This window comes from Lissotriton helveticus, assembly GCF_964261635.1.
Source record: "Lissotriton helveticus chromosome 1_1 unlocalized genomic scaffold, aLisHel1.1 SUPER_1_unloc_14, whole genome shotgun sequence".
Lineage (NCBI taxonomy): Eukaryota > Metazoa > Chordata > Amphibia > Caudata > Salamandridae > Lissotriton > Lissotriton helveticus.
The window spans coordinates 1179477-1204250 of record NW_027611653.1 but is presented as its reverse complement, the minus strand read 5'-3'; the positions used below and the strand labels follow the sequence as shown (position 1 = coordinate 1204250).

The 24774-nt window shown below is 50.1% G+C and overlaps 1 protein-coding gene and 1 long non-coding RNA gene across 2 annotated transcripts in view; both read left to right on the top strand.

Moving 5' to 3' along the window:
• LOC144805552 (uncharacterized) overlaps window positions 1-22104 on the top strand; it is a 39524-nt gene extending 17420 nt beyond the window's left edge. Inside the window, exon 5 of the long non-coding RNA XR_013605538.1 lies at window positions 21362-22104. This is a non-coding gene — a long non-coding RNA (uncharacterized LOC144805552). The remainder of the gene's footprint in view (window positions 1-21361) is intronic.
• The window catches only part of LOC144805540 (uncharacterized), a 215678-nt gene extending 191179 nt beyond the window's left edge, over window positions 1-24499 (top strand). The window contains exon 3 of the mRNA XM_078672072.1: window positions 22775-24499. Within this exon, the coding sequence (XP_078528198.1) occupies window positions 22775-24046 (1272 nt within the window). The 3' untranslated portion in view covers window positions 24047-24499. The remainder of the gene's footprint in view (window positions 1-22774) is intronic.
• The last annotated feature ends 275 nt before the right edge of the window (window positions 24500-24774 follow it).

Here is a 24774-nt window from a genome sequence, read left to right as displayed (position 1 = left end):
TATGAAGAGATTGCATGGCACTCCTTATCCTCTATCCCATCGTGTACCACAGGGGCTACCTGACACACCCCACCCCCAGACGTTTCCCGTTCGGGGGAAATGAGGGAATTCAGCATTGCCGTTATCAGACCCTTTTCTATGACGGACCTCAAATGAGTAGTCAATGCCATCTCGTAGAATGGTGAAGAGGTGTGGTGCAGCGGCCAGGGCAGCTGACTTCGGAGCACAGGGTTCACTGATCGATCCTGGGCTCAGTCGGCAGCTGAGCTCAGCACCCTGTGACTCTGGTCAATATCTCACTTAATTTCCACAGCGGCCCCCATCGCCTTGAGACCCGTATGGGTAAGTAGTTTGTGCTTTACAAATACAGATTTTAATTTTTTTCATTTACAGTAGGGTTGCAAAGCCAAAAAACACCTGAGGACACTGGGGTTATTCCCTTTGTTATGACTCATCCACAAGAGGGGGGCGTGATCAGTATACAGGACAAAAGGAGATCCCTCCAGATAATAGTGAAACTTCTCCACAGCCCATTTTATAGCTAAGCACTCTTTCTGAACCGTAGAATATTTCTTCTCCCTTGGAAATAAATTACGGCTGATAAAGAGGACCGGGCACTCAAGGCCTTCTTTTGTTTGTTGGGAAAGAATGGCCCCCAGACCTACTTCCGAGTCATCTGTTTGTAGGATAATGGGTTCCCTGAAGTTGGGTAAAATAAGGATAGGGCTGGACGTTATGGCTCACTTGAGCTCGGGGAATGCCTTTCCGGCGGCCTGTGGGGGATTTACCAGGTCTTTGTTCCTTTTCTCTTTCTTCAGTAGGTCGGTTAGTGGTGCTGCTATTTCAGAATAATTGGGTATAAACCGGCGGTGGTAGCCTAGTAAGCCCAAAAGGAATCTAATGCCTTTTTTGGTGGCGGGGAAGGGGGTTTCTAAGACTGTTCTCACTTTCTCTTGTTGAGGAGCGGTAGCCCCATTCCCCAATAGGTAGCCCAAATATTTTACTTTGGTGAAGCCTATCCTGGACCTTTTGAAGTTCACGTGGAGCCCTGCAGTCCTAAGTGCTTGGAATATCTTTCCACAATGGACGAGATGTTGTTCCCAGGTAGGGCTAAATATTATGATATCGTCTATGTAGGGTAAGGAGTACTCTTGTTGTTGGGAAAGAACTTTGTTCATAAGTCTTTGGAACGTCGCGGGTGCTCCATGTATTTGAAAAGGCAGTACTGTAAACTTGTATAACCCATTAGGGGTGCTAAAGGCGTTTTTTCCTTGGTCTTCCTGTTTAAGTGGTACCTGCCAATAGCCTTTGGTAAGATCGAGTGTGGTTATATATCGGGCTTCGTCTAATTTCTCGATTAGCTCATCAACTCTTGGTAACGTGTATGAGTCCAATTTCGAGATGGCTGGTTGGCAGGAACCCAGGGCACACTCAGTCAAAGTACATCAGCCATTCAGCAAAAAGTGGGGGCATACCATGCAAGAAAGATGGCATTTTCTCACACCACGATCTTGAAGATGGCGGGAATTGTCCAATCAGGGCTAGGACTATATCAACATGAAGGAAACCCCAGCACTCCTAACATTTCACATCAATTCAATTGTGATACACTATCTATCTCACCAAAAGCACAAAGATGAGGAGAGATTCTTCCTCTTTCAGGATACCACGAGAACTGTTCAATTAGAACATTCTTGGTAAATGTATTAAGAATAATAAGACAGGACTGGCACATTACAATTTGTCACTATATTCATTCAACAGATGTTTGTGTAATATGCATTGTGGTCCAGTCCTCGTTGTGAAGAACACCGATCACAGACAACGTGCGTTTCGTCACCACCGTGACTTTCTCAAGGCTTAGGAGATACGTCCTCCTTCGAAAATCTTTCATAAAGATGTCAAAACAGTAGCGTCAATGATTCCTCGTCATGCCACGGCTACCGATATGGGAGGAACTATTTGCAGAGGCTACATGAAGCCGGTATTTAAGGGTCTTTTCATAGAGCCTTGACAATTGAATACTGTTCTGACCATATGACGAGGAATCATTAATGTTACTGTTTACAAACCTATATGGAAATAATTTTATGAAAGGCAGATCTCCTGTCTCAGAACTGAATGGAAAAGAAAGGAACGATTCGGCATGTTTTAAGGTCCTATCATAGTGCCCTAAACAATTGAACGCGGTTTGACCACATGACGAGGAATCATTGATGCTACTATTTTGACATCTTTACGAAAGATTTTCGAAGGAGGACGTATCTCCTGTCTCAGAACCGAATAGGAAATAAGGGAATGTTCCTGCATGTTTTAACTACTGAATGCCAGTTGAAGAGGACCTTTCTATTCGTTATCACAGAGCCACTGATATTTCCAACAACTATTCGAGCAGTTCAAGAGCTCTGAGAAAGTCACGGATGTGACGAAACGCGTGTTGGCTGTGATTGGTCGCGTCAGCAGGGCTCTTGTGGATAGCGAGGACTTGGAGCCGCGACAGTGTCAGCAGGCCTCAGGTGATGGCGAAGGCTTGGGACAGCGTTAGCAGGGCCCTTGTGGATAGCGAAGACTTGGAGCCGCGACAGTGTCAGCAGGACTCTTATGGATTGCGAAGACTTGGAGCCGCGACAGCATCATCAGGGCTCAGGTGATGACGAAATCTTGGGGCTGCGACAGCGTCAGCAGGGCCCTAGTGGATAGCGAAGGCTTGAAGCCGCGACAGCGTCAGCAGGGCTCTTGTGGATAGCGAAGACTTGGAGCCGCGACAGCGTCAGCAGGGCTCAGGTGATGGTGAAGGCTTTGGGCCGCGACAGCGTCAGCAGGGCCCTTGTGGATAGCGAAGACTTGGAGCCGCGACAGCGTCAGCAGGGCTCTTGTGGATAGCGAGGACTTGGAGCCGTGACAGCGCCAGCAGGGCTCAGGTGATGGCTAAGGCTTGGGGCCGCGACAGCGTCAGCAGGGCCCTTGTGGATAGCGAGGACTTGGAGCCGCGACAGCGTCAGCAGGGCTCTTGGTGATAGGCACACCCGTCGTGCCTTAGGAGGGCTCCCGGGGGTACCTCTTCGGAGGTTCCCCTAGCAGATCTGATTCTCTAGTTCCAGCGTCCTTCTTTTATCCCTCAAAATGTCTTTGATCTCCTTTCTTGTAGGCCGGGGGTTTCCCTCCCTTAGGCCCGGTCGGGGGTGGCTCCCGTCATGGGCCACCTCATCCTTTGAAGCAGGAAGGTAGGGTCGTCAGCCGCCCAGCAGGAAGCGGCGCCGGCATTGTGGAGGCCAGGACGCAGCACGAAACTACTCCTCCCCTCTAATCTAAAGGGCAGACAGCAGATACCAGATGGCGGAGTTTCCCCAGGCCCTGTCACTGTCTCCAGATGGGGAATACACATCATAGCAGTATCGTCCAGCTAGATTGCCTGGAGGATAGTCCCGGTCCAGAAGTCCTATTTCTAGACCTAGGAGGTGGAGAGCACTCTTCCTAAAGAGTGTATCACGTAATTCTGATTTTAGGGGTGTCAGTCTCATATTTTTCCTATGTTCCCTGGGTCAGATAAATAATAAGGGGACTGGATCTGAAAAGCTTCTAAAACAAGATGGCTGCCAACTACTACAAGGTCATGCCACCCGCACCTGGGCAGGGCCAGGTCCAACACTTACTATAAGGTGAACCCCAGAAGATCTCCTCTCCATCCCAATCTACCTCTGGCAGCATCCTGCAGCTGGAGGTCACCCCATACTCTGAGGCGTACCTCAGGAGATCTCTTCTCCATCCCAAACTACCTCTGGCAGCACCCAGCAGCTGGTGGTCACCCTTACTCCAAGGTGAACCCCAGAAGATCTCTCCATCCCAGTCTACCTCTGGCAGCACCCTGCAGCTGGTGATCACCCCATACTCTGAGGTGAACCCCAGGAGATCCCCCTTCCATCCCATTCTACCTCTGGCAGCACCCTGCAGCTGGTGATCACCCCATACTCTGAGGTGAACCCCAGGAGATCCCCCTTCCATCCCAGTCTACCTCTGGCAGCACCCTGCAGCTGGTGATCACCCCATACTCTGAGGTGAACCCCAGGAGATCCCCCTTCCATCCCAATCTACCTCTGGCAGCATCCTGCAGCTGGAGGTCACCCCATACTCTGAGGCGTACCTCAGGAGATCTCTTCTCCATCCCAAACTACCTCTGGCAGCACCCAGCAGCTGGTGGTCACCCTTACTCCAAGGTGAACCCCAGAAGATCTCTCCATCCCAGTCTACCTCTGGCAGCACCCTGCAGCTGGTGATCACCCCATACTCTGAGGTGAACCCCAGGAGATCCCCCTTCCATCCCATTCTACCTCTGGCAGCACCCTGCAGCTGGTGATCACCCCATACTCTGAGGTGAACCCCAGGAGCTCCCCCTTCCATCCCAGTCTACCTCTGGCAGCACCCTGCAGCTGGTGATCACCCCATACTCTGAGGTGAACCCCAGGAGATCCCCCTTCCATCCCAATCTACCTCTGGCAGCACCCTGCAGCTGGTGATCACCCCATACTCTGAGGTGAACCCCAGGAGATCCCCCTTCCATCCCAGTCTACCTCTGGCAGCACCCTGCAGCTGGTGATCACCCCATACTCTGAGGTGAACCCCAGGAGATCCCCCTTCCATCCCATTCTACCTCTGGCAGCACCCTGCAGCTGGTGATCACCCCATACTCTGAGGTGAACCCCAGGAGATCCCCCTTCCATCCCAATCTACCTCTGGCAGCACCCTGCAGCTGGTGAGCACCCCATACTCTGAGGTCAGTCCCAGGAGATCCCCCTTCCATCCCAGTCTACCTCTGGCAGCACCCTGCAGCTTGTGATCACCCCATACTCTGAGGTCAGTCCCAGGAGATCCCCCTTCCATCCCAGTCTACCTCTGGCAGCACCCTGCAGCTGGTGAGCACCCCATACTCTGAGGTCAGTCCCAGGAGATCCCCCTTCCATCCCAGTCTACCTCTGGCAGCACCCTGCAGCTGGTGATCACCCCATACTCTGAGGTCAGTCCCAGGAGATCCCCCTTCCATCCCAGTCTACCTCTGGCAGCACCCTGCAGCTGGTGAGCACCCCATACTCTGAGGTGAGTCCCAAGAGATGGAATCTCCATCCCAACCTACCTTTGTCAGTATCCCATAGCTGGAGGTCACTCCTTACATTGTGACCCCCAGAAAATCTCTTCTCCATCCCAACCTAGTTGTGGTAGTGTCCCGCAGCTGGTGGTCACCTCATACTCTGAGGGTGTACCTCAGGAGATCCGCCTTCCATCCCATACTACCTCTTGCAGCAGCACGCAGCTGGTGGTCACCCCATACTCTGAGGTGAAACCCAGGAGATCCCCCTTCCATCCCAGCTTACCTCTGGCAGCATCCCACAGCTGGAGGTAACTCCATACTCGATGACTGCCACTTGCTGGCGCTGCTCGTCGCGGCTGGCCTTGGTGTAGCTCAGCATCCTGGCCCTCTCCAGCTGCTTGTCCACCTCCTCCAGGCTGAAGGCGCACATGGCCGTGTCCTGGGTGGCGCTTGGGATGGAGGCCACCCAAGCGGCGAAGACCACGAAGAGCGTGGCTGCTCCCCCCCCCTCCTGGGCTTGCAGGTGGGCGGCCTGCGCCAGGTTGTAGTTCTTGCCCTTGGAGTCCTGGCAGACCAGCTGCATCTCCACGTAGGAGGAAAGCAGCAGGTTCTGGTCGCACACCATGGCCACGTAGCTGGCGTACTCCAGCTGCGTCATGGGCCCGCGCCTGAAGAAGAGGAAGTAGACATGGCCAGCGTGGCCGAAGACCCCCATGAAGTGGTTGTTGTAGTCTGAGAAGTCGCTGACCACCAGCTTGCCCAGGCCCTCGTTGGAGAAGACGGGCGTTTGGTTGAGCTGGCGCACGGTGATGGGAGGAATGCCGGCGGACAGCCTGGCCGTCAGGCCGCGCCCCACGATCATCAGCTGGCGTCCATCCGTGGTGCTGCCCGCCAGGGCCACTGTGGTCACCCGCATGTTATTGGCGGCCACAAACTGGTTGTCCCCGGGGTCCACCGGGTAGTAGAGCACCTCGGCCACCGAGTCCCTGGAAGACCTGTCCGCACACTACCAGCTCCCGGCCGCACCCGTTGACCACCAGCAGCTTGTTGGCGTTGTCGGTAGGCCGGGCCTGCAGGCACTCTTGCACGTCCTTGAACGGCAGGCAGTCGGGGCTGTCATCCACCGGGCCGGTCTTTTCCTCGCCCACCAGCTCCAGGTCTGGCGAGAGCTGGAAGAGGCGGTTCACAGCGCGCGTCTCTCGGTCTAGCGCCAAGTGGTTGAAGGCTGTGTCCGGGTGCTGGAAGGTAGGGTGGGCCGTGGCATGCCAGGGGCACAGCAGGAGTACCAGCAGGGTGAAGGGGGGCAGGGCTCTCATCACGCACACCTGAGGAGAGAAAGACAGGGGGTTATTAGGTGGCTCTGAAATGGGCCGTTGTGACGCGCGCACACACAGTCGGAGCTGGACACGCGCACACACAGAGCTGGACACACGCACACTCAGAGCTGGGCACACGCACACTCAGAGCTGGGCACACTCAGAGCTGGAATGGGGCCCCCGTCTGTCAGACTCACAGGCACATCAGAAACAATCGTTCTAAGACACACCAGTGCAAATGGTGCACAGAGACGCTGACCCCGCAGCCCACCCCTCTCCTCGCTTCTAGGCGCTAGACAATCCTACATAGAGTCCTCACGGGAGGTGCCTGGGGCGCCGGCCCCACCCTGGACGCTGCAGGCTGAGGATAAAGTGAGGCTTCGGTGAGGGGAGGGGGGCAGCCTCCCACCGAGACCCGCCCCCACTTACTGTCCCCGCATCTCCAGGGCCCTGCAGTCCAGATGGGACTCTTCCCCAGACCCCCAGTCCCCTCACACTCCCGGCACTGGTTGTACTGGGGGGGGGGGGCAGACTAGCGAGGGCCCCTGCTCCAGCGCCACAGAGCACTCTATCCAGACAGAGAGCCCCCAAGGAGGGGGCGGGGCCGTGGGCAGAGGGGGCAGATTAAGGCTTTAATGACAAATAATGGAGTTGGAGTTGGCACTGCGGACCAAGTGATCGGATTGGCTAAATTCAGTGTCAACAGGGGGCGGGGGAGTGGGGGGGAACACTGCCAACCGGGGAAGTCACAGCTAAAGTAGTTAATAAGGGGGGGAGCAGCTGCAGTTCACAGATTTAGGGCCGTCAAGTAAGGTTTGGCAACTAGGAGATCAAGCTGGAGGGATTTCACTGCCCACTTGTAGGATAGAGTGAGGAGGGGGGAGGGGGTGTGGTAAGTGGGAGATTTGGAGGTATTTGCGAGGAGGAAACTGGAGGGAGACGTCACTGGCACCGAGAAGGGGGTGCAAGTCAGCACCGGCCAAGTTTGGGGAGGGCGTGGTAATCTGGGGGGGGCGTTATCAGATCTGACGCCCCTGGAAAGAGAGAAAGGAGAGTTGGGTCCCCGGCGCCGGAGAGGATTGAGGTAGTTTCTTCAAAACAGGCAGAAAATGTCTATGTCTTCAAATCAGAGGCCAGCCAGCCACAGCACACAGTGCCAACCAAGGGGTGAGACCAGCTCTGGGGAGGACAGTGCGCCCAGCACAGGGCTGCCAACCACAGAGGCAGTGCCCACAGTGCCAACCAAGGGGTGATACCAGCTCTGGGGAGGACAGTGCGCCCAGCAGAGGGCTACCAACCACAGAGGCAGTGCCAACCGAGGGGCGACACCAGCTCTGGGGAGAACAGTGTGCCCAGCAGAGGGCTGCCAACCACAGAGGCAGTGCCCACAGTGCCAACCAAGGGGCGAGACCAGCTCTGGGGAGGACAGTGCGCCCAGCAGAGGGCTGCCAACCACAGAGGCAGTGCCCACAGTGCCAACCGAGGGGCGAGACCAGCTCTGGGGAGGACAGTGCGCCCAGCAGAGGGCTGCCAAAAACAGAGGCAGTGCCCACAGTGCCAACCGAGGGGCGAGACCAGCTCTGGGAAGACAGTGCGCCCAGCAGAGGGCAGCCAACCACAGAGGCAGTGCCCACAGTGCCAACAGAGGGTCGAGACCAGCTCTGGGGAGGACAGTGCGCCCAGCAGAGGGCTGTCAATCACAGAGGCAGTGCCCACAGTGCCGACCGAGAAGTGAGACAAGCTCTGGGGAGGACAGTGCGCCCAGCAGAGGGCTGCCAACCACAGAGGCAGTGCCCACAGTGCCAACCGAGGGGCGAGACCAGCTGTGGGGAGGACAGTGCGCCCAGCAGAGGGCTGTCAATCACACAGGCAGTGCCCACAGTGCCAACCGAGAAGTAAGACAAGCTCTGGGGAGGACAGTGCGCCCAGCAGAGGGCTGCCAACCACAGATGCAGTGCCCACAGTGCCAACCGAGGGGCGAGACCAGCTCTGGGGAGGACAGTGCGCCCAGAAGAGGGCTGCCAACCACAGAGGCTGTGCCCACAGTGCCAACTGAGGGGTGAGGCCAGCTCTGTGGCTGGCAGTGTGCCCAGCAGATGGCTGGAACAGTGCCATGGATGGGAGATACCCGCAATTCTCGGCACTCTGAGACAGCGATTACCAGCACTTTTATATCTCACTCAAGAACTGAGAGCCAAAATTACGAGGGGGCGCCACCACAGGAGGGTGGTAAGACACAATGGGTATGGAAAGCCTTGCTCCGGGAGGGGGGGGCAATGCGGTGCTGCAGCACAGGAAGCGACGGCACCTGCGGGCTTGGGCGGCAGGGTACAGCTGGTGTGCCCCCCTAGATTAAATCCGGCTAACCGCGTTATCCAAGGGAAAGTAGGTTAGACGACGGGGAGAGGGGCAGCGGGTTTAGACACGAGCATCCATCAGGCCCCGCAGCTCAAGACCTCCAGTCAGACCCCTTCCCTAACCCTCCCCACTTCCCCCCCAAACCGAGCCCGAGCCTGCCTTTGGACAGGCGCGCCCCTTCCCTTTTAATAGACAGTATATAAAACCAATAACTCGTCATCACTCGCGAGATAGCCCAGTGAGTCAACGCTCGCACCAACATCCCACTGAGCTACAAGTCACGAATTCAGGCATGGCTGGATCGGACTGCCATCTTTCTGAAGTCGGTAAATTGAGTAGCATAAACTAAAGTAACACTTCCGACGGCTCATTACATCGCTCAGAAATGGCAACGTGCAGTGTGAAGCATTACATAATGTTTTATTAAATATGTTCCGAACACATCCTTCAATCCCCTAGAGCAGCCAGGCAAGATCAGAAGACACCCCCACCCCCCCAAAAAAATGAAACACACATCAATAACACATAAGAACATAGTAGCTCTGCCTCGTTCAGTCACCTCCCGCTTCCTCCATCCCCACCCTGAAAGCGAAAAGCCTCTGCCACCACCTTACCAAGAAAATAAAACAAGCACTGGTAAAGCCAACAGGTGTTGCCTTTGGGTCCCATTGGCTTTGCCAAGGCTTCTGGGCGATGCTGTGCCAAAAAACATTTGTTGCTGATCCTATGCACGCCTGATGGCAGATGCCAGTATATGAAATGATGTGGCACGCTATTCCTTTTAAGTCTCATCTAAGCCATCGGCGAGATTATAGTAAGGCTTTCGAAAAGTCTCCCCAAACTGCGGATTAGGTACAGTTCATGTGAGCTGGGTGTGTGCACATCTCCAGCCACATCGCACACCCACACCATTTGTCTGAGCCTCGGCATCAGACTACAAAGGAAGCCGCTCCCCCGCCCCCACCATGCAATGCCGAGAGCTTGTTTTTCTCCTCATTACTGTTTTGCCTACTGTCTTTCAGTATGTGGAAAACCTCTGTAAACCACAGTGAAACTGACCCATGGAAATAGTACATATACTCTCCCCCCCTTTCCATAAATTAAAGACTAATAGTGGCAGATCCAGTCCGACCAATAGGTTTCGGAAATTTAATATTAACTACGGCCTGCAAAAAAGAAGAGTGTAAAGCTTGCTATAATGAGCTTTAAATTTCCACATTACTTTTTTTTGGTAACTGAACATATTAAAGCAACGTCATCCCCGCCCCTCCTTCTAAACGTGGCTTTGCCAACAGCCAGATACTCTTGATGACTAGAGCCCTTTAGCTTTAATCCCCATGCTTTCGCCCTATGTTGAGTTTCTCTCCCTCAGTACTTCAGAAGAAATGTCACTACTTTGCAAATTGTCCGATGCAATGATTGTCCCTTTGATGTGGCTTTTGTGTGATTTACATGTTGGAGACTCGGAGCAGGCGCCTGCCTCAAGACTCTGCTTGCCTCGCCTCTCCGTGTTAATTTGTGGGCTCACCACCTGTCAGCATCCTCCTCGCTGTACCACAGCTCGCCAACTTTCACCCCCTTCCCTCGCTCTCTCTCTCCCTATTCAGCGCCTCCCCTTTGCTTTCTCCCTCCTCTCACTTCCCCTTTCCTCCTACACAATCTGAGCTTAATCACGGCGTCTCTGCTTCTGCACTGTGTGATTTTGGGCAAGTTGAACTGCAGCGTGAAAATAGAAAATCCAAGCTTAATCACAGTCACAACCACACACACACAACACACACACACAACCACACACACAACCACACACACAACCACACACACACGACCACACACACAACCACACACACAACCCCACACACACACAACCACACACACAACAACAAACACAACCACACACACAACCACACACACAACCCCACACACACACACACACAACCATACACAAAACCACACACACAACCACAACCACACACACACACACACAACCACTAGGCACAGACACCATCAGTCATCAGTGCACGCTTTCACTGGGCACAAACACCACCAGCCGTCAGTGCACACTTCCACCAGGCACACACCACCAGACGTCAGTGCACGCTTTCACCAGGCACACACATACCACCAGCCGTCAGTGCACGCTTTCACCAGGCACACACATACCACCAGCCGTCAGTGCGCGCTTTCACCAGGCACACACATACCACCAGCAGTCAGTGCACGCTTTCACCAGGCACACACACACACACCACCAGCCATCAGTGCACGCTTTCACCAGGCACACACACACACCAGCAGCCGTCAGTGCACGCTTTCACCAGGCTCACACACACCACCAGCTGTCAGTGCACACTTCCAACAGGCACACACACCACCAGCCATAAGTGCACACTTCCACCAGGCACCCACACCACCAGCCATCAGTGCACAATTTCTACAGGCACACACACTCCACCAGCAGTCCGTGCACACATCAATTGTTAACGCATCCACAATTAACTATTGTAGCAATCGCAGTATGGAGCACTTTACTTTTAAACATATTCATCTAAAGTGCAGCATGCCACCATTGCTACAAAAATAAATAACTTTTTTTGGCCTACCATTTATAGACTTTTGTTGCAATTGGTGTTGCAATATTTAGCAATGCCAATAGCTCAAACTTAATTAATGCGAGACCTATCGTATTGCAAATGCTTGTTCTCTTATTCAGGACCACCAGGGAATATCTGGCAGTCGTGATGAGAATTTGTTTTTAAATGAATCCCATTTCCTGGGATTAAATTAATTAGGGAGAAAGTTCCAAGGGTGTGAGGGCGATTAGTTATTGGTTTTTAAAAACCAACTCCAGCTTTGGAAGCTTGTTTTTGAAAAACATAAAAGTTGGTGAATGATCGCCTGAAACATCCCCCAGGGATCCAGAGAATTGTAGATCAACTTCCTATAGATGGTTGAGATGGCTTTTTCGGTCAGGGGATTAGTTAGCAGCTGGTCCTCCAGTGGGGATGCATCAAGCAACTTCCCCCCTTCCCAGATGTGACCTTGCAGAGCGTGACCCACCTGCAAATGTCAGAACCGTTTTTAGTCACCTAATTCATACCTTTGTTGAAGGATCGTGAAGGACACAAGTGCCTGTCCCCCCCACACATCGCCTGCCCGCTCTAAGCTAATCAATCCCCATTTTTTTTAAGCCCTGCAATCCTCCCACTGCACTTAAGAGATCACCATCATACAGTGGAGTAATTTCAGTCAGCTTATCTTCTCAGCCTAAACACTTGGTAGCCTCTCTCCACACCCTTACTACTGTTTGGGTATGAGTAGATAGAGTGCACTCATACTTTCTTCAATACAGCACCGGGGTGGGGTAACCTCTCTTGCCCATGGCCAATCTATCTACCCGGTAAGCAGGATCCTCACAGTCCGCAAAAACCCAGTTGTTGACTGCCACCAGCTGCGTGGCCCAGTAACACTTGAGAATGCTCCAGACCGCCAGTCCACCTTAATCTCCCCTCTACACCTTACTAAGCACGAAGTGCAACCATCCCACAACAGGAGCCAAAGTTCTCAGTCTACCTTTTGAAAAAAAATGTCTGGTGGGATCTTAAAGGACATTTTCTGCACAATGTACAGGAGACCCTGGAGGGTCATCACTTTAAATAGGGCCACCCGGCCCAGTAAGGAGAGCGGGAGCACCCGCAAGTGTGGGGGATCCCAGCGAAGACGGTCTAATTTCGGGAGTATGTTCCTGCCTGTGCTCTCTTGTAATAGACACGCCCAAATATTTAAAGCAATGTAGTGCCACCCGAACTGTGCACCGAGAGTTCAGCCACAGGGTCCCTGCCACCAGCAGGAATGTTAAGGACTTCCAGTTGATCCTACATCCTGAATGATCTCCAAATATGCGAAAAAATTGTAGGATTTGTTCACTCAAGAAGGCTGGCTACGTGTCATATAGCAAAACGTCAACGTATAGGGAGATTCTCACTCCTGATCAACTGGAATACCCCATATGAGAGGTCCTGGTGAACCCAAACGTGGAAAGAGCACAGGAGACAAGGAGCATCCCTGTCGGACGGCAAAGACTCGAGAGACTGTATTATTGCCGCGCATGCGCGCTAAAGGGGCCACATACAAGAGCTTGATAGCAGCGCCACTGATTCAGCAAAGGAATCCCCTGTTGCATGTGATACTCCATTAAGGTGTCGGAGATTTAAGCGCGTTCCCCGGTGTGGCATGAAGCCCGATTGATCAGGATGATCCACTGGTGCAATTACTGTCCGCAGGCAGATCGCCAGGGCGTTCACAAGGACCTTAGTCTCAAAATTAAGCGGGGAGAGAGGTCTATAAAACCCCACTCAGTTGCTGGTTCGTCCTTTTTTGGGATGACCACCGCCTTAGATGTTCTTTGGTCCTCTGGGAGACACCCATATTTTCAGGCAGTCTGAAACCTACTCTGGAGGTACTCCCTGACTTTATCCATCATTCTTTTATATAATTCTAAGGGGAGCTCATCAGGCCCATCGCTTGCCCTGTTGCAAGGTTCCTATTGTCTTATTTATTTAGTCTACTTGGTCTATTGCGTCTCCGTCCTCATTCGTTAGCATTGGCAGGGTCAGGTCTTTCAGGAAGTCTCTCCCAGTATATCCATCCCGTTGTCAATAACCTCAAGGATCTAGTTCCGTTCTTTGTCTCGTCTCCCTAGCCATGCAAGCAACTCATTGGCTTTATCACCAACATCATAGAGACAATGCTGGGTAGCCAGCGAATGAGTGCACGCTAGTTTCCATTAGTACGCTTAATGTGGGTTGCTTCAGTTGATGGTGTAATGGGAGAGAAACTGATTCCCCACTTGCCAAGCGAGCCTCCAGGAAAGCACATTCCTTGTCCTGAGCCTCGCACTTCAATTTACGTTCCTTCGACATTCTCCCAATCAAGGCTTGTGTCTGGCCTCAAATCACTGCCTTGAATTCATCCTACAGCACGCAAACTGATTCAACAGGCCGCCCGTTCTCCTTAAAATAGAATTCTGTTCTATCTCTCATACGAGCTTTGAACGTCTTGTCTTTTAAATATCACGGATCAACCCTTGGGGGTAGGATGAAGTCCACAACCGGACCATCGAGTTGCATCGCCACCAGCGAATGGTCTGAGATTCCCCCTGCTATGTGCATAGCAGCTCTAAAATCAACTTTATGAACAGTCTGGGTGAAAAGATAGTGCAGGCATTCAAGACTACCATGTGCTACAGACAGGTGCATCTGGTTCTGATCCCCTCTTCCCCTCTAGGGGCATTTAGGAGTATCATGAATATAGTATAGGTGCAGTTCGTATATTCTCTGTTGTAAGCGTCTTATCCTTCCACAGGATGAGTCAGTCTTGTCTGGGTTTCTTTCCTGTTTCCCGGCACTTAAATGGCACACCGAACACTCGTGAGAGCAGTGACCCACCAGCAGGCTTTTGTGGAGCGCTTTGGTCCTGGGTGTAGGTCTGCATTCAGAAGGGCACCCACTCTGTCTTTTCTTTGCAGTTGCCTGAAGATCAGCCGCCCAAGATAGCAATTCAAAAAGGGGGTGGTGATGTCCAGAGTATCTGAATTAAGCAGAACACTCCTACCCAGTCAAAAGATCAGGGCTTGATCCATCACCGTTTTTTAGCTCACTGCACCATCCCAGTTCTGAACCTGGCTATATGCAAATTAGTCTGTCCCTGGCCCAGTGCATCATGGGAACAGGGCAGACCAAACTACCAAGCCAATTCTTTACTGGAAAGGAAACAAGCTTCCGGGGACCGGTTTCTGGCATTACAGCCGTCTTCGGCCCGGCTTGCTTGAATCCTGATGGTGCAGTGAGCAAGGGACTCACATCTGAGCATACCCTTCCACACTTGTGGTGGCTAAAACGATTCAAAAAGGGGGTGGTGATGGACAAAGTATCTGAATTAGGCAGAACACTCCTACCCAGTCAAAAGATCAGAGCTTGATCCATCACCGTTTTTTAGCTCACTGCACCATCCCAGTTCAGAACCTGGCTATATGCAAATTAGTCTGTCCCTGGCCCAGTGCATCATGGGAACAGGGCAGACCAAACTACCAAGCCAATTCTTTACTGGAAAGGAAACAAGCTTCCGGGGACCGGTTTCTGGCATTACAGCCGTCTTCGGCCCGGCTTGCTTGAATCCTGATGGTGCAGTGAGCAAGGGACTCACATCTGAGCATACCCTTCCACACTTGTGGTGGCTAAAACGATTCAAAAAGGGGGTGGTGATGGACAGAGTATCTAAATTAAGCAGAACACTCCTACCCAGTCAAAAGATCAGGGCTTGATCCATCACCGTTTCTTAGCTCACTGCACCATCCCAGTTCAGAACCTGGCTATATGCAAATTAGTCTGTCCCTGGCCCAGTGCATCATGGGAACAGGGCAGACCAAACTACCAAGCCAATTCTTTACTGGAAAGGAAACAAGCTTCCGGGGACCGGTTTCTGGCATTACAGCCGTCTTCGGCCCGGCTTGCTTGAATCCTGATGGTGCAGTGAGCAAGGGACTCACATCTGAGCATACCCTTCCACACTTGTGGTGGCTATAACGATTCAAAAAGGGGGTGGTGATGGACAGAGTATCTGAATTAAGCAGAACACTCCTACCCAGTCAAAAGATCAGGGCTTGATCTGTCCCTGGCCCAGTGCACCTTGGTAGTTTGGTCTGCCCTGTTCCCATGATGCACTGGGCCAGGGTTAGACTAATTTGCATGTAGCCAGGTTCTGAACTGGGATGGTGCAGTGAGCTAAAAAACGGTGATGGATCAAGCCCTGATCTTTTGACTGGGTAGGAGTGTTCTGCTTAATTCAGATACTCTCTCCATCACCACCCCATTTTTGAATCGTTTTAGCCACCACAAGTGTGGAAGGGTATGCTCAGACATGAGTCCCTTGCTCACTGCAACATCAGGATTCAAGCAAGCCGGGCCGAAGACGGCTGCAATGCCAGAAACCGATCCCCGGAAGCTTGTTTCCTTTCCAGTAAAGAATTGGCTTGGTAGTTTGGTCTGCCCTGTTCCCATGATGCACTGGGCCAGGGTTAGACTAATTTGCATGTAGCCAGGTTCTGAACTGGGCTGGTGCAGTGAGCTAAAAAACGGTGATGGATCAAGCCCTGATCTTTTGACTGGGTAGGAGTCTTCTGCTTAATTCAGATACTCTGTCCATCACCACCCCTTTTTTGAATCGTTTTAGCCACCACAAGTGTGGAAATGTATGCTCAGACATGAGTCCCTTGCTCACTGCACCATCAGGATTCAAGCAAGCCGGGCCGAAGACGGCTGCAATGCCAGAAACCGGTCCCCGGAAGCTTGTTTCCTTTCCAGTAAAGAATTGGATTGGTTCGTTTGGTCTGCCCTGTTCCCATGATGCACTGGGCCAGAGTTAGACTAATTTGCATGTAGCCAGGTTCTGAACTAGGATGGTGCAGTGAGCTAAAAAACGGTGATGGATCAAGCCCTGATCTTTTGACTGGGTAGGAGTGTTCTGCTTAATTCAGATACCCTGTCCATCACCACCCCCTTTTTGAATCGTTTTAGCCACCACAAGTGTGGAAGGGTATGCTCAGACATGAGTCCCTTGCTCACTGCACCATCAGGATTCAAGCAAGCCGGGCCGAAGACGGCTGCAATGCCAGAAACCGGTCCCCGGAAGCTTGTTTCCTTTCCAGTAAAGAATTGGCTTGGTAGTTTTGGTCTGCCCTGTTCCCATGATGCACTGGGCCAGGGTTAGACTAATTTGCATGTAGCCAGGTTCTGAACTGGGATGGTGCAGTGAGCTAAAAAACGGTGATGGATCAAGCCCTGATCTTTTGACTGGGTAGGAGTGTTCTTCTTATTTCAGATACTCTGTCCATCACCACCCCCTTTTCGAATGTTTTAGCCACCACAAGTGTGGAAGGGTATGCTCAGACATGAGGCCCTTGCTCACTGCACCATCAGGATTCAAGCAAGCCGGGCCGAAGACGGCTGCAATGCCAGAAACCGGTCCCCGGAAGCTTGTTTCCTTTCCAGTAGAGAATTGGCTTGGTAGTTTGGTCTGCCCTGTTCCCATGATGCACTGGGCCAGGGTTTGACTATTTTGCATGTAGCCAGATTCTGAACTGGGATGGTGCAGTGAGCTAAAAAACGGTGATGGATCAAGCCCTGATCTTTTGACTGGGTAGGAGTGTTCTGCTTAATTCAGATACTCTGTCCATCACCACCCCCTTTTTGAATCGTTTTAGCCACCACAAGTGTGGAAGGGTATGCTCAGACATGAGTCCCTTGCTCACTGCACCATCAGGATTCAAGCAAGCTGGGCCGAACACGGCTGCAATGCCAGAAACCGGTCCCCGGAAGCTTGTTTCCTTTTCAGTAAAGAATTGGCTTCGTAGTTTGGTCTGCCCTGTTCCCATGATGCACTAGGCCAGGGTTAGACTAATTTGCATGTAGCCAGGTTCTGAACTGGGATGGTGCAGTGAGCTAAAAAACGGTGATGGATCAAGCCCTGATCTTTTGACTGGGTAGGAGTGTTCTGCTTAATTCAGATACTCTGTCCATCACCACCCCCTTTTTGAATCGCCCCAAGATAGCAGTCACACCTGGCCTGTCTGTAAGTGCAGCCCCTCTGGAGGCCCGACCATCAGCAATTGAGCCCACATTGTGGCCGGCTGGACCACAGGCGTGAGCTCAGCCAGGGTGTTCGACACTGGAGTAGTTGTAGTCCCTCATGGACCTCTGACACAGAGTAGTCAGAAATTCAGCAGCTAAAAGCCCAACACAGGCTCTCCAGGAAGTCAGTAGATTCAGACTCTGTTGTGTTAGGAATTTGGCAAATGCAACCTTGAATGGGCCTGTTGGCAGCACACAATCGTCCTACTGGGCCTCAACAATCATGTTGTCGTTAAGTTTTATTTTCTGCCTTGAACTGTTGGGAGAGTCTTGGCATCCCTCAGACTAGCTGGTCCTGCTGGATGGCTTTGCGGCCCGCCCTACAGAGAACGAGGATGTGTCGGACCTTGCTTCTTCCAGGACAGACTTGTCTTCCTGCTGGATAGTCAAACTCCCTTCCCTTTCTTACCAGACAGGCAGGCTTCTAGGCTCCTCAGTACAGGTACATAGCTTCTCCATTAAGTAATACAACCTGCCGGTGATGTCCCTTCAACTTAGATAGACTGTCAGGCTGACACCATCCCTGGTGTCACAGCAGGCACCTGAGTACTTTGTAGAGCACATTATTCCTTGGTAACAGAGGACTTTGAACTCGAGTATAAATGAGGGATAGATGGTCCCACTTGCATACACAACTGGCAGGCAGGAGATGCAGTTTACTCTGTCGCACTCTCACATTGCATTTATGCTACGCACACCAACACCCTAAACATGCACTTGATGTTAGCGCAAAGTCTGGGCACAGGAATAGAAATGGAGCATAACATGTGTGTGTCAGTAGAAAGCCACTCCACTGACCATGATGCAAAGATATCATAAGGCTATTGATCCTTACAACAGGGTGCATTGCCACCACCGCTCTAGCTGGTAAACCCATGACAGTCCTCTGCCTTAAATAAGGGCACACTTGGTGTGACCCTCCAGGTCACAGGACCGGTCCAAGACCTCTCATAGTCCCTTGTTAGAAGTTGCACAGTACTGGGGTGGCAGAAAAATCTCACGTAATTGTTTTGTGGTAGATTTACCCCAGTAACGTACAGTTACTAGTTTGGCGCCATGGACTGGGGAGTTGCCACGAGGAACAGATTCTCCTGCCTGTCATACCACATGCCATTCACTATTTCATAGTGTTTTTCTTTTTTTATTTACCACTTGTTTTAAGCAGGTGGTATATATATATAAATATATATGCATGTGGTTGGTTGGGGGGATATGGGTGAAGAAGCAGGGAAGGGAAGAGGAAAGCATTTTCTAACAGAGGGAAGAATTGTGGGTTTCTCCCAGTTAGTAAAAAAACAGGATAAGTCTTGGCTGCTTCTGCTGTACCCAGAGTCTTGTGCGTCTTTTCAGTCTAATTTTTCTGTCTGGAAAACAATTGTGTCCTGTTTTTCTGCACCCGATTACATCCAGGTGCAGAAAAACCTAACACCTGATTTTTTCTTTTTTGTTAAACCTTTTTATTGATTTTTGGAAATAATGTTCACAGTAAATAATAATGCGACGAAGGTGATACAATAGTACAGACATGCCCGTTAGATGTATACAATATTCCACAGGCGCGTGGAGTAGGGGCATGGACCGCTTAGAACTGATGTAGCGTGAGCGCAAGGAGAATTTGGTGGAAAGAAACAGGGGGACTACGTGTGGGGTGAGGGAACTTGGTAAAGAAAGCAGTGTCCCTGCGAAGGGAGGGAGAGAGAAAAGAGAAAAGAGAAAGCCCCGGAGGGGAATTAACTAACTGGGGAGGAGGGGGAGGGGGGGAGAGGGATGTGACTGAGCCAAAGGAGCTCGGCAGGCGAATTGCACTGAGCGCATCTACGGAGTAAAACAATTGTGGGGGGGAAGAGTGGAGTGGAGTAGAACAGAGCGGAGGCCGGAGGGGTGAATTCGGAAATGGGTGGGGTGGGGGCGCATGTCGATTATTCCCTATGAGGGCATCGATGCCGTCCGGGGCGCGGGGCATGTTGGGAGGGGCTTGGGGTATCACGCTGGTGATCTGACAGAGATTCGTGGTATAGGGTGGCCCATTCTAGGGAGATAGGACGCTTGCGCGGACCTGTAGCTTCCTCCTCCCGAAGGGCATCCTCTTCCGCTGCAGTCCGCTTTCTCACTGCGCCCGCCCACGTCTCTAGTGAGGGTCCAGCTGGCGCGCGCCATTGCATGGCTATGTTCCTTTTGGCTAGAAGCAAGGATAGCGCAGCATATCTGAACTGCACCTTGTGTGTTTTTGGCCTGTGGAATGTCCCCAGGGGGACTGCCTCCCAGGAATGCAGGTCGGTGAGGCCTGTGAGGGTGCTAATGAAGTCAAGTATGGCTGACCAGTAAGGCTGAAGGGTTGGGCAGTCCTAGAACATGTCGTGGAAGTGTGCGTACGGGGAGTGACATCTGGGGCATAAGAACTGAGTGTCAGGATAGAAACGCTGGAAGCGTGCCGGGGTCTGGTAAGCCCTATGTAAAATGTAGTATTGTATGTTTTTGAACTGCGCGTTTCTCTACACCATCTTTGGGAATTCCAGTGCTCTGTCCCACTCCCGGTCATGTAATTGTCTCCCAATCTCGTCCTCCCACACCGTCCTAAGAGTGAGTAGCGGCTTGTGTGTAAGTTCCCGGATGGACTTGTACAACCAAGTGACTAGGTGTCTTCCGCTCCCCATGTAGAGGATAGTGTGTATTACGGGGTGTGTCGCAGGGCTCACTGACCGTTAGATTACCATGTGGGCGATAGCCGTCGATGAGTTGGGGATGTGTCAGGAACTGCTCTGGGGGGAGGCCAAGGTCCTCCATAAGTTGTGCGAACGGGCGAAGCTGGCGCTCCTCAAATAGTGCCTCCGCCTCCGTGACCTCAGAGTCCGTCCATGCTCCTACCATGGTGCTCGTAAAGTAGGAGACGCCACGTGGCCACCCCGCTAGTGGCAGCCGTGGGGAGTAGCAAGTGGTCCTCGTTGCCATGCAGTGAATTTCCAACATACATTGGCGGGCCACGGACACCTGCAAGGGGTAGGTCCGGCAGGGTTTGATGCCAGGGAGCAGCAGCCGACAGAGTTCCGGGATGGGGCCGTGCGTTGTATGAGTCTCCCCGGAATGTCTTCCCGCCGTCCAATACGAGAGCCACTGAAGTTGCGCTGCTAGGAAGTACGATTCGAAGTCGGGGGCACCCAGGCCCCCCTGTGTGGTGGATAGTCTAAGTTTGGCGAGGGCTATTCTATGCCGACCATTTCCCCATATAAGGGTGCGGAGCAGCGAGTCCAGTTCGTGAAAAAAACTTCTGGGAGGCACCACCGGGAGGTTAGTGAAATAATACAGTAAGCGAGGGACAATGATCATTTTTGCCAGGGCTACTCGCCCGATGGGAGCTAGTGGGAGGTATTTCCAGAAGCCCACCGAGGCGCGGTTGCCAGCGAGAACCTTGCCATGATTCATCAGGTGGAATAAAATGAACACATGAAAGTACGCCTTAATTTCATTGCCCTTGATTCATACTCTGGACCATAGTGGAGGGATAGGTCTAGGCATAGTCCTTGCAACACACAATAGATTTGTGTGCGGCAGAGGCCAGAACTCAAAAGTCAGGATACCAGATACAAGTAGGTGGTAACTCAGGGCAGGGGAAAACACCTGTTGTCCATGGAGGGGAAATTCCCATCTCAAAAATCTACATTAAAAATTAATTAATAGTATTCTTTTTTAAATATCTGTTTGGTGCCAGTCCATATGACTTTAATTTCTGCTTTGGGAATTCTATGTTACAAGTCCATAGGGTACATGTATCCTTTGTGAGCTTAATAAAATGTTGGAAATTCTACAAATCCTCACTCCTACATCCAAGTACTCTCAGGCTACCATTCTACACTCTGTTTGTAAATTATTTATGGGGAAATTTACATGTATTATGTATTAACTATTTAATTTTAATACTATAGGTGATTGAAATTACGGACGAAGAAAGCAAGATTTAGCACCAGGCAACTGAATGTTAGTGCCATAAGAAGGATTATTTTGAAAAACTGAAGGACATCCAGCATTCTAAGTTTAAACATTTTCCAAAACCTAGGTGTGGCGAAGAAGTGGGAGCTGAGGAAAGTACTATACTGTAAGTGAAGTCTCTAATTTTAGCATTTCATTAACCCAGAGCAAAGTCATATCTGTCCACACAGCATAAGAAATAATCCCAGAAAGACCAATCACAACATCCTCATCTGAAATATTATCAGAAAGACAAATTGCCTCAGCATGACAGAATAACGTTCATCTAAAGCACACATGATCTAAAGCATCATGTAATTCCAGAGAGGAAGCACACACTGCATAAAAGAAAGATATAACAAAAGGTTTCTTCTGCAAACCATCAAAGAAAAGACTCTGAAAGAAGACTCCGAAGCTGACACGTTAACAACCAAAAGATTGGAAAATCGCCTTTGTTCAACAACCGTTTTTAACCAGTTACGCAAGTTTGAGACTATCTGCCTCGGGATATAACACCTCGACCCACTCTGCTCACTCTGGCGAAAACCTTAAAAATCCACCACTTTATTGTTTTCATGACCATCTCAGATTGTTTCCTTTTTAATGTGTACTGTTCTGTAATTCTATGTAAATCGCCTCAACATTCTGTTGTGCAGGAGTGATATGTAAAACTGTTAAATATAAAAATTGATTAAATGAGCACCGTTGCGCTATAGCTAATGTAAATAAATCCTCGTCTTCAGAACTACACCTTACACCAAACATAGAAAGGGTAAAATTAACTGATGTTCTGCAACTGGTGAGCCACAATAGTACTGTGCATGTTCTAATGTTCTCAGTTAGTGCCATTACGTCAGTGCAAATGGTACTTATCAGTTTAATCATTAAATATCAGACTAACACCTTATTACTGCATTGCTAAGAACCTATATAAATAGATTTGAGAAAAACTTCAGTCACAAAATAAGTTGCTGCCGGAGAGGCTATAACCAAAAGACTATTATCGGCTAGAAACATTTCGACAGGTGTTAGAGGGCTGCATCCAGACATATTTTGCTCAATTCAAGTGTTAACAAGATTACACACAATTTCTTCTAGAGATAAATACTGAACATTATCTAAATAAGCACGACTCTGAAATCAGGTTCACTCGTACCGTGGCATATAAGCAAGAGAAAACTAAATGTAACTCTAGGAATACACCTTATAAAAACACGTGCTGTGAGAACAAATTCAGTGTTCAAACCCGCCTCAATCAAAGCAAAATAACCCAAGTTGGGGAAATAAGTTACCTGTGCCAAAAACGATTCAGCCATCAATCTCATCTCACTGAATTTGAGAGAATGCACACTGGGAAAAACATCTCTCAGTGCTCTGAATGCCAAAAAAGTTTCATCAGTAAATATTATCTCACTGAGCATATAAGAATCCACACTGGGGAAAAACCTTATCAGTGCTCTGAATGCCAAAAAAGTTTCAGCAGTAAATATTATCTCACTGAGCATATAAGAATCCACACTGGGGAAAAACCTTATCAGTGCTCTGAATGTCAAAAAAGTTTCAGCAGTAAATATTATCTCACTGAGCATATAAGAATCCACACTGGGGAAAAACCTTACCAGTGCTCTGAATGCCAAAAATGTTTCAGCCTTGAATCTAGTCTCACTGCACATGTGAGAATGCACACTAGGGAAAAGCATCAGTGCTCTGAATGCCCAAAAAGTTTCAGCAGTAAATCTTATCTCACTGAGCATATAAGAATCCACACTGGGGAAAAACCTTATCAGTGCTCTGAATGCCAAAAAAGTTTCAGAAGTAAATCTTATCTCACTGAGCATATAAGAATCCACACTGGGGAAAAACCTTATCAGTGCTCTGAATGCCAGAAAAGGTTTAGAATCAAAGGGAATCTATATCAACATGCATTAACCCACTCTGTGGAAAAACCTTATCAGTGCTCTGAATGCCCAAAACATTTCAAACTTAAATCACTTCTAACTGCACATTTGAGATTCCACACTGGGGAAAAACCTTATCAGTGCTCTGAATGCCAGAAATGTTTCAGTGAAAAAAGACCTCTCACGCTGCATATAAAAACGCACACTGGGGAAAAACCTTATCAGTGCTCTGAATGCCCGAAATTTTTCTGTCACAAAGGAGAACTCACTAAACATACTAGGACCCACACTGGGGAAAAACCTTATCAGTGCATTGAATGCGACAAATGTTTCAGTAATAAAAGCCGTCTCACTCAACATATAAGAACCCACACTGGGGAAAAACCTTATCAGTGCTCTGAATGCCAGAAATGTTTCTATGACAAAAGAAGACTCACTATACATACTTGGACCCACACTGGGAAAAATCCTTATCAGTGCACTGAATGCAAGAAATGTTTCAGTGAAAAACCCTGTCTCACTCAGCATATAAGAATCCACACTGGGGAAAAACCTTATCAGTGCTCAGTGTGCACAAAAAGTTTCAGAAGTAAATATTATCTCACTGAGCATATAAGAATCCACACTAGAGAAAAACCTTATCAGTGCTCTGAATGCCACAAGTGTTTCAGCCGTAAATCTGGTCTCACTGCACATGTGAGAATCCACACTGGGGGAGAAACACCAGTGCTCTTTATTTTTTGACCATTTCCGTCTGTATTTATCCATATTTATTTTTTGGGCATTTTTTCTGTATTTATCCACATTTATTTTTGCCACACGCAAAAAACGCCACTACAGCTAGTATTTTTCCGCATTTATTTAAATTGACAATGCACGCCAGTGTCGGGTTGTTATTGGGCAACACAATACATTCATCTGAAAACGTTGCCATTGTAGTACAAGCACATGTGCATTTCAAGAGACTTTGCAGACATTGAGGCTCTTTCTGGCTTGTAACGTACCGGTTGCTACCTCATCTTGTATCTTGGTTACTGGTGTTACTTGCACAATTGTCACTTTTTCCTCATGTAACGTAACATTTGCTCTTGTAATGTTACTGTTCCTATTGTGAAGCTCTCTGACACCCTCGGGTAAAGTCTGCGCTATATAAAAACGCATAAATAAATAAATGCCTTGACAGGGGCCTAAACGCAACGAGAGAACTGCATCTCCTAAAATGGGAATTGCAGCCTGCAGTTCTGTTTCTCGAGAGGCCTAAGCCTAAGGTAGTACTTCCTCTCCCTGAGCCCACGCTGCCAGTCAACCGCCTGCATTGAATGGCTTACCAGTGGTAAATCGCCTAGATGCAGCTCAGTGCAGCCTGAATATGAATCATTCCCAGACAGCAGAGGACAAGGGGTTCTGAAAATGCTTCCCTTTATTCAAGTACAGAGAAACCGACTGCTTCATCAATCAGGATTGGGTCTTTT